Here is a 9767-nt window from a genome sequence, read left to right on the forward strand (position 1 = left end):
CGCAGGGAAACTGGAGATCATTTTGTTTTCGCTCTGCGCGGTTCGCTCGTCCTCATCATAACGCACAGATACTGTACATCTGAGCAATCTGTATATGGATTTGGGATTAATAAGGTCTCCGACACTGAAATGTCTCAGGATTGGAAATGCAGCTCCACGCCTGCCTGTTGCTTTTTATTATCACAACAGGTAAGAACCTCTGCTATGAACTGCTCTCTTATAATGAAGCCCACTCCTTTTACTGTCACCGAGCTTTGTATGTTCCTTTATCTGAAACTGCTGTTTCGTTTTCAGCTATTTTTTAAATTAAGTCACAACAGTGCTGCTCTTCTGTCAATACCAAAAAGGTTGGTAGGTTTCTGTAGAGTTGAGTTTTGTAACCTGCTTCAAGCTCTGATCCAAATATAGGGGTCATCAGATTATTCAGGAGATAAGAAACAAAGAGGGGGACGATCTGTGAATTTTTATTACGTTTTTTTTTTTTTTTCCTCTAATGTTCTGGTTCCTGCTTTTACATTTTCATGCTTCAAACAATCGGAGAATGAGAATTATCTTTGGTTGAACTGGACACAATAAATCAGTTTTCACTGCAACATCACACAGATTTCAGGAGACTTATGCCAGATTGATGCCCTCTTTTACCAGCGTCTTTTTTTCTTCTTCTCTTTCCTCAGATAAAACACTGGCCTTGCTGCACCACCACTGTGGTGGAGATGTCAGCCTGGACAAACAGCCTGCTGGTCACATCAATCTCACTTTACCCGGACTTTTTACTGACACCAACAACACACCCATGAACTACCAGTCTGACGGAACCCCGACGGTTTCAGTTTGCATCTGGACGATAGGTGTTCCTCTGGGTCCCACGGTCCTTCTAAAGTTAGTGTGGTTGGACAGTGGTTCAAGCGTAGTAGTGCGCTGTGTTTTGAACGAGGCGGATCAAGTCCTGGAGAGCGGGGGGACGGCTCTGCTCTCCCACTGTGATGGAAACAAAGCCACCTTCACTTGGACAGGAGCAGGACGCTCCTCAAATGAAATTCAGCTGTCCTATTATGGTGAGAAACCAGTACTCAATTATCTAGTTTGACTTATTGAGTCAGGATGGCCCACTTTCCTTCACCCTGATCACGAGAGTATGATCCAATTGTCGAAATAGCTGCTTATTTAGTTGTCTCAATGAATATATAAGGTTTTGTTGACAGTAGTATATTATGGTTTCTTTGGGTGTACTATGTGAAACTGTGGAAATGTATTGTTCAAACTGTGCTTTGAGTCCGTCGGAAAGTTCTTATCACAATCGGTGTGGTGTGAGAGACAGATATGTTCTGTTGCTGTGATTTCCACTCTCTCCTCACCCTCTCCCTCTCTGTGTTTTTGTGTTTGTTTTGGTCATCCAGTCCAGGAAGATGAGAGGAATTCCTCGGACGACCCTTCCAGCCCACGTTCACACCAAGACCTCCTACGTTGGTCACGGACAGGAACCAGCTTTACAAGCGCCGCTCCTGTTGGTCAAGACGTGGTGAGGGGGACAGACGGGGGCAGTGGTCGCCTCTTTGAAGGTCTGGAGTGGAGCTCCGGGCCTCGGTCTGCGTCTAGTCCCTCCTCTCAGGACCAGGGGCCGCTGCACCCCACCTCACCTCCGCAGGGACTCACTGTGGCTGGGAGAGCTGATAGGGAAACTCTCCCTCTTCCTGAGGAAGAACCGAACAATGGAGCGGATACATCTGGAGCTCCTCACCTCGCCGATGGAAAAATGTCCGCCAGAGAGAGAGCACGCCCCTATTTTCAGCCTACAGACTCGCTGGTTCAACCATCGCACATGGGGAAAAAATCAAGCAACGAGCTCCCTCAAACCCAGATTGCAGTGACACACGCGACAGCCTTTAGCTCCAACACCTTGCTTGGCACATATATTCACAAATATACAGCCACTCAGACATCTAAGCTATCTACAAACGCACAAGCTCGCTCCAGCTCCAGAGTCCCACCTCTCAACTCTGCTTCAACATCCAGGACAACCTGGGAGAGTGATACCGTCCTAATCCCACATGATGGAGCCGTTAGCGGGGCTTCTGGAGAGGAACTCTCCCATTCCTGGAGGAGCCAGCGAAGTACAGACAGACTTAACTCGGATCTGACCTCCGCCGTCACCTCTGATCCTCTAAAATCCCCCACCGAACCTCAGCAGGGGGACTCACACACTAATATTGAACCCACTGCGCCGTCACCATCATCCTCACAGGCCTCCAGCGGGACTCATTCATCCGCCGCCCACGTCGCAGAGCTTGAAACCGCTGTTGGTGCCGTGGAGGCTGCTTCATTTCATCCTAACACGAGTGCAACTGACTCATGGGCATCAGCTGCGTCAGAGGTCACCAGTCAAACTGCTGCGTTCGAGTCCTCTGGCAAACTTGAGATCCTTCACACTTTCACTTCCTCCACACAGAGTGAAACGAGCTCTCCACAAAGCACAGAGGGCCTTGCGCGCTCGCCACTTCCTGACACGTCCTCCCCGTTCACACAGACGAGCAAAGACGAGACGCACACGGCATCGCAGAGTACACACAAACGTTTTGCCGACACCATGTCCTCTTCGCCTGCCATCACCGAAGTTGATGACCAGACTTTGAGTTTCACGGGTTCTTCTTCGACACCTCTAATGTTGGGAGATGTAGTCCAGACCTCAGCTCCCTCAGAAACAACCACTGAAACATACACGCTGCGTCCCACTGACACACTCTCACATGACAGCTCGCCCACAGATTCACCGACTCCTGTTCCTCCTTCGTCGTCCAGTACGTCCATACCCTCATCAACACCTCCATACACGCTGCAAACACACACTCCATCACCTGGTCGTTCACATTTATCTCACACACCCCTTTCTCTGCCCTCCTCTACCACTGAATCCGCTGCCCACACACCACTCGTCGACCACGAAACCACGCCCACGCCCTCAGAAACATCTTCACACACACCTGATGCACAGAACCACCTGCCTTTGACGTCTTCTAATAATGTCCCAGTTACGCTTAAACAGCCCCGCAACCACATTACTACTGCACAGACGTCTTTGCTCTCGCTCACAACTGCAAAATCGGATTATGGACATGGAGGTGGAGAGGTGGAGGAAGTAGAGAGAGAGGATGAGCCTTGGCAATGGTTTCCAGGCAGCACAACCACACAAACTCCCACAGCTGGAGCTCCAACCTCGCATCCCAGCCAGGAGAACCGTTTGTCACTCGCACCTCCTGTTTTAACCTCCGCTTGGAGCCCCACAACTAGTCACACACCCAAGTTCTACATCGTGCCAGACCAACCTTCAGTCATCAGAGGTAATGTACATGTGTGTGTGTGTGTGTGTGATTCAATAATAGGGTTTTTTTTGTGTCCAGGCTTGTTGTAATGGATTTATTTTCCTGCTTTGTCCAGTGGAGTCAATTGAGCTGCTGCTGCAGATTGTTGTGGAAGAGTCCAGATCGGCTTTTTCTTCTGGTTTGGAGGAAGACACCGCTGCCTGGGTGAGGGATTACACACACACACACACACACACACACACACACACACACACACACACACACACACACACACACACACACACACACACACACACACACACACACACACACACACACAGACACACACTGGCATGCAGAGAAGCACCAACAAATCGTGTGATTATACAATAGCTTTAGAGTTTGATTTAGGGGCTGCTACAAAGTCCTCATTCCATGTTTCTTTCAGGTGGAGCCGTACCTTCAGAAAGCCCCGGGGTTCAGCCGGCTGCTGGGAGTCTGGAGCAGGTGAAGTCCTATAGAGTACACATATACTGTAGCTAAGCTGCATTTAGCCCCATTTTGTGCCTCTCATCTATTACCATTAAAGTCAAGTCACAGGACGTTGACAATTTGACGCACTAACAAGTTGTTATTGGCAAACGGTTTCTTATTAACACGTCCTGCAGACATGGAACTACATTATCCTTCATTTGAAGTTGTGTTTCTGGTCAAGTGACAAATCCCATTCTTCCTTTAGCTCTCTTGTGGTCTCCTCCAACTCCCGAGGAGGGAAGTATTTTGTCTCTTTAGCTGCTTAATGCGCCACGATGTCCATCAGCTAATTCTGTTGCCTCTCAATGGCTCTCAACATGGTGACGGGATGAGCCGGTGCTAACAGCGCTAACAGTGCAAACTACAGCAAAAGTTCTAACAGCGCTAACAGGGCAAACTACAGCAAAAGTGCTAACAGCGCTAACAGTGCAAACTACAGCAAAAATGCTAACAGTGTTTACCTGAGGGGGAAACCGGAGGGCGTGCGCAACACTCTCTGCGCAGATAGCATCGGTCAGGACAGCGTTATCAGCTGTAACCGCCGTATTAGCGAGCTAACCAGTGGACACGCTCACATGCATGAACATGCACTAAAAGTAGGCTACACAAGGCCGGTTGTGTCAACCAAGAACGTAGAAACTCGGATTACAACCCACACAGAGGGAGACGTTACTCCAATATATCTCTACATAGCAAATCATTGTTTGCTGCTATATTAATGACCTTCTTTAAATGGGGTTTTCATAGATGGCCGGGTATTTATCTTTTAGAGAAGATGCTTAGCTCTGTGATTTGAATACAGTGGTAAAACATGAGAGGCACAAACTGGGGTTGCGCTGCAGAAGGTTTTGTGAATGAGAGCTACAGAAAGTGGATGTGCTGCCGTTTTTTTAGTGGCCATGCAGTGCAGAGTCTGGTGGAGTTCAGAACCAGCGGGGCTCTCCGGTGGCTCGGCATGACTGGAAACGCGTCGCTGTTGGAACGAACAGGACTAGCTCAGGCTGTGTGCGAGGGGAGGAGCTTCAGGTCATCCAAGATCACCAACATCACACTGGGAGGTGAGCCAATTTGAGATGCCCACCGACGCACAGCTGACCAAAGATGCTTAACCTGTTTAGAATTTCAAACTGCATCTAAGAGAGCCTGGCGTTAAGGGAACAGACATGAACATATTTCAGACCCTTGTCCCAGATGTCCTCTGTAGGAATTCCATTCTTAACTTGCTTACTTAATTAACCCAGTTACAGGCAGACTCATGTAAACATCATAACGCAGTTAAACTCACAATCCAGTTATGGGGAATCTGATTATGAAGTCTGGCTCACTCGGATATTAAACTGGTTACTGTGGTATGTGATCATCTTACTCTGCTGCTTTCACTTTTGGTGTTTGCCATATATGCCAAATCACAATGGCTCAAGTACCGTAGCTGCATGTTTGCTGATGCACAAAGTGCATTGACAGGTTCTTCTGGCAGTTTATTTGGAGCAACAGGGATAATTATTGTGCCAACTCCACATGTAACCATAATCACTAAATTAGACTTAAATAATACCTATATATTATTTGATTTGTCAATTCATCAAGGTTCAGCTAATGCTTTGACATAAAAGGCAGACATATTGAAAGATGAATTCTGGTCATATTCTGTATTCTTTGGATACTTTATTGTTTTAATTTTTGTATTTGTCTTTGCCATATAGATGTCCATTGTTGTCCAGAAAATAACCAACATAAATGAGACACACTATTGCATGACATGTCATTATGATGAACATGACTACTGTAGATTATTTTAATTCTAGTGCACCAAACGTGTATTAATCCACAGCTGAAACTTGTCCTCAACAAATGCTTTAGCACCTGATCGTGGACATTGCTTTTCCTTTTAAACCAAATATTTAAGATGTAGCTGTTCAGTGGGTGTTCAAAATGAAGAATAACACCAGCCTCGTTCTTGAACATATCTTCCCTCCAGGTCTTCAGGGTGATGTGTGCGACTGGTTACTGCAGTGTCCAGCAGGCTACAAGTGTGTGTTTAATCCTGGCACTACAAACTATAGCTGCTCTTCTGTCTGCCACTTTGACTACTGCCACCATCATGGCATCTGTACTCACCACCCGGGCCAGCTCCCAGTTTGCCGGTAGGACCAGGCAGAGGCATTAATACATACAGTTCTACATCTCTTCCATCCAAGAAGGTTTTGTGCATGCAAACATCTTCTCGTTTGTGTTTCAGCTGCCTTGTAGGAGAGGACTTCTGGTACATGGGTCAGAGGTGTGACGTGAGGATGACTCGAGCGCGGCTCGTGGGCGCGTGTCTCGCCGTCTCACTCGTCATGGTGACAGTGATTGGCGTTTTGGCCCTTGTGGCAGTGCGACGCTACCGAGCCATTCTGATCCAGGCCAAAGTGGATCAGACTCGGAGCAGGTATACGCACCGACTCACACATCACAATCGCAGCTTACAGCACTCAAGCTACAATACAAACATGAATACACACAATTCACAGATACCACACAGATGCCCTGAACGTGAAATATGAAGTGTTTTGTTGAAAATGAATGAAATGGTCAACTGTGTTTCTGTGACAAGGTGTGATCTTGTGGGTTGACCTTATAATAACCCAAGAAACACACCTTTGGTAAACACGAAAATGCAGTTGACACCAAACAACTCGGATTAATGTGACATACGTGGCATTAACACATAGGACGCCTTCAGGAAAATTGTGTCCTGGCACAGATGGATTTAACTTCACGTACTTTAATTGTAGTAACAGTAACGTCCACTAGATGTCGTAGTCTGGCTGCTGAACCACATATTTAGGATGAAGGCTGCATTGTCAACTCTTGGAAAATGTTGAGTCAGTCTGGTTGAATCCGAATGTCCACCGTCTAGACTTGCAGACAGCCCCTGAAGGACTGCAGTCATACGTACCGTGATACGTTCACTGCCATCACGTCAAGTCTGTAAGGTGTAAGTCTTGCACATTTCACATGTTATAAACTATTAAATAGTCTATAAAGTGAAGTCTGGAGAAATCTGCTCCCCAAGCTGACTCTCTGGAAGTCTGCAGACATTGGGATTCAGCCTGTTAAGGCGTTTGTGTTGAGACACTTGTTGTCAAGAGAGAAGAGTTCTATCCACCTTGACTGAGGCACTGTAGTTTCATCCTATTGCTGAGATTAACTTCAAATATTGGGTGTGGACACTCTACGAACAGTAGAGAGATAGTTCTGCCCAGAGAAAGTTGTACTCTCTCTGAGGTTTCGTCCATTTATTTTTTGACCCATTAATAGTTTATTGGGGGGGTGAGTTTTTCTTTATCCGATGCGAAGGGTCCAAGGTAAGAGGATGTTGTATATGGTCCAGATTGTAAAGCCCTCTGTGGCAAATGTGTGGTATTGAGTAAAGCAAATTGAATTGAATGTTCAGTTCCATTTTTATCCAGTGAGACTCTCTAAACTGGAAAAAATAAATAAATATAAATATATAAATATATTCACACTATGATTTGTTGTGTCTGCAGCTATCGCAGGTTCAACCATTTTGATGAGCTGTCAGGACGGTTCTGGTTGCGTTCGTGGGCAGGATCAGCGGACTCTCTAGATAATCCCGCCTTTACGCGCTCCGATGAGTTACTGCACCTGCAGGCGCTCGACCGCACCTGCTGTTACCACGACGACACGCTGTCGCTGGCCTCCACCTGCCCCAGCCACGGGGCTCGCATCAATACAATCTACCCACACAGGTACACACACACACACACACACACACACGCACACACAGTCCATACACGCACATGAATGGTTCATATTCTTGATCGTGTGAATGTTATTGACATGCAGAGAGCTAATGTCTGTCCTCCTCAATCTGTCTAAAGCATGAAATACATATTACAGTGTGTATATGGTCTCTAACATACATGTGCCTGTACTCTGCTGTTAAGTGAAGCTCTTATGAAGTTACATCAGGTTTAAGAAAAGAATGATCAAGATACAAACAAGCAAGCTAAACAGGCTACTTTTGAAAAGTTCAGCAACCAAGCAGACATTAGATCTGCAACCCAAACTTAGACACACACACACACACACACACACACACACACACACACACACACACACACACACACACACACAATTATACAAACAGAAAAACTGAACTTGGACCCACCTAATAATTACTTTCAAAGGACCAGTGTGTAGGATTTATGGGGATCTTTAGGCAGAAATGGAATATAATATTCATAATTATGTTTTCATTTGTGTATAATTGCCTGAAACTAAGAATCTTTGTGCTTTCGTTAGCTTAGAACGAGTCCTTCACGTCAACATAGTGAGCGGGTCCTCCTCATGGAGTCCGTCATGTTGCACCACAATGTTTCTACAGCCGCCCAGTAAGGACAAAAACTGGCACTAGCAAGAGGGTTTTGCATTTTTATGTTACCTAAAGGTCACTTTTGTTCTTGGAAAGCTTGGAAAAGGAGGGGTGCACTAGAAGCCACTAAATCTTACGAGAAAACAATAACCTTACTTTTACAGCTGCCAGTTGGGGGCGGCAGATAAACGTATTTGGTTCTTTAGCTGCCAAATGCTTCAGTGTTCATCAGCAAGTTTCTCACTACCTGTCGCTCAGAGCTAGGCAGGTAGTGTACGGTGGTTTATCAGAGCATTTTCTGAAAACAGCTGCAAGCATCTGGAAGTGATGCTGCTGAGGTTGACAGACTGAACTAAAAGCCAAAACATTAAAGTTATGGGCCGTAAAACTGAAACAATAACCTGAAAGATGCTGTTAAAAAAAAGGCCGGTAGAGCTGAATTGGGTGATAATTCTTTGTGGGTTTTTCATTCTCACCAGCCCCTTTTCATCTTTGGCGGCTATAGAAATAGACATAAAAGAAACGGATGAAACGCAACAACTGAATGATTTCAATTTTGTGACATTAAGTATAACAAAAAGTGTATCCCAAGCTATGGCTTAATACAAGTTTAAAACCCAATAAAAGTTCAAATGAAGTGAATAAATCACTAAAACCAATATCAATGAATAAAACTACAATCATATCCTTTTCCTAATCTGTATCTTAAGCTTTTACTGCCTTTAGTTCCCCTACAGAATGTAAATGTATGTCTGAAAGTATTGACATTCTTTAACTCTTATAATATATAAACAAAGTCTGTGTAAATAATCTAAATAATCCTGCGGCTGTCTGTATTCCCTGTAGCTCTCAGTATGGTTGGAGGGGAAGCGAGATGAGCATGGGCGATGGTGTGTTGGACTCGGGCAAGGCCAGTGACCTTTCTGTCTGCAGCTGGCCCGTGGAACCCATTCAGTGGACTCCCTTCCCCCTTCTGCAGAAACTGGCCTCCCAAAGGACACCCCCAGTGAGTGTTTGACAGGTATATCTGCATACATATGCACATGTGTCTCTGAATCATTATGCTTCCCTGTGAAACCAGGTGAGGGTGTCGAGGCCGCGGTCCTACTGTGAAGGCATGGAGCTGGTAGACCTGGGGAAGAGCTGGACTGCTTGACACGCGTAAAGAAGAATCAAATCAAAAGTTGACACTGGTATTTGCAGCTCGTTATTGTGTGCTACGCCTTAAATGTTTTGTTGATGAAAACTGTAAAAAACAATAAGTGTAAATATGTATATAAGTGTATATTTTTTGCTACATGTTCTGTTTCTGATCCCTCTGATGAGATGTAGGATATACTGTAAAGAAAGAAGAACAAAAGAGTGTGTCTAAATGGTGCAGAGTCTAATATCATGCTTTAATAAACATAAATCTTACTCAGGGCAAAAATAAATGCATTTGGTTTTGGCAATTAAAAATGTGAGTCCTTTTTAATCATACTGAGCTTTGCACTCTGAGGTCATCGCTTAGAAAGTTGTGGAGCACAAATACACATTTTCACACAAAGGCTGTTCAA

General features: G+C 45.3%; 1 protein-coding gene across 1 annotated transcript; it reads left to right on the forward strand.

Annotated features, from left to right (window-relative positions):
- Positions 1-146: 146 nt before the first annotated feature.
- LOC306696339 (uncharacterized protein) lies at positions 147-9642 on the forward strand (the record flags this gene model as incomplete). The annotated part of the gene is made up of 11 exons (XM_079159924.1): positions 147-189; positions 675-1055; positions 1398-3335; positions 3433-3521; positions 3745-3803; positions 4725-4888; positions 5809-5974; positions 6070-6261; positions 7364-7585; positions 9058-9217; positions 9293-9642. The coding sequence occupies 11 exons, from the start codon at positions 147-149 to the stop codon at positions 9365-9367; spliced, it is 3489 nt and encodes a 1162-aa protein (XP_079016050.1). The 3' UTR covers positions 9368-9642.
- Between the last annotated feature and the right edge of the window lie 125 nt (positions 9643-9767).

This window comes from Pholis gunnellus (assembly GCF_910591455.1).
Source record: "Pholis gunnellus genome assembly, chromosome: 5".
Lineage (NCBI taxonomy): Eukaryota > Metazoa > Chordata > Actinopteri > Perciformes > Pholidae > Pholis > Pholis gunnellus.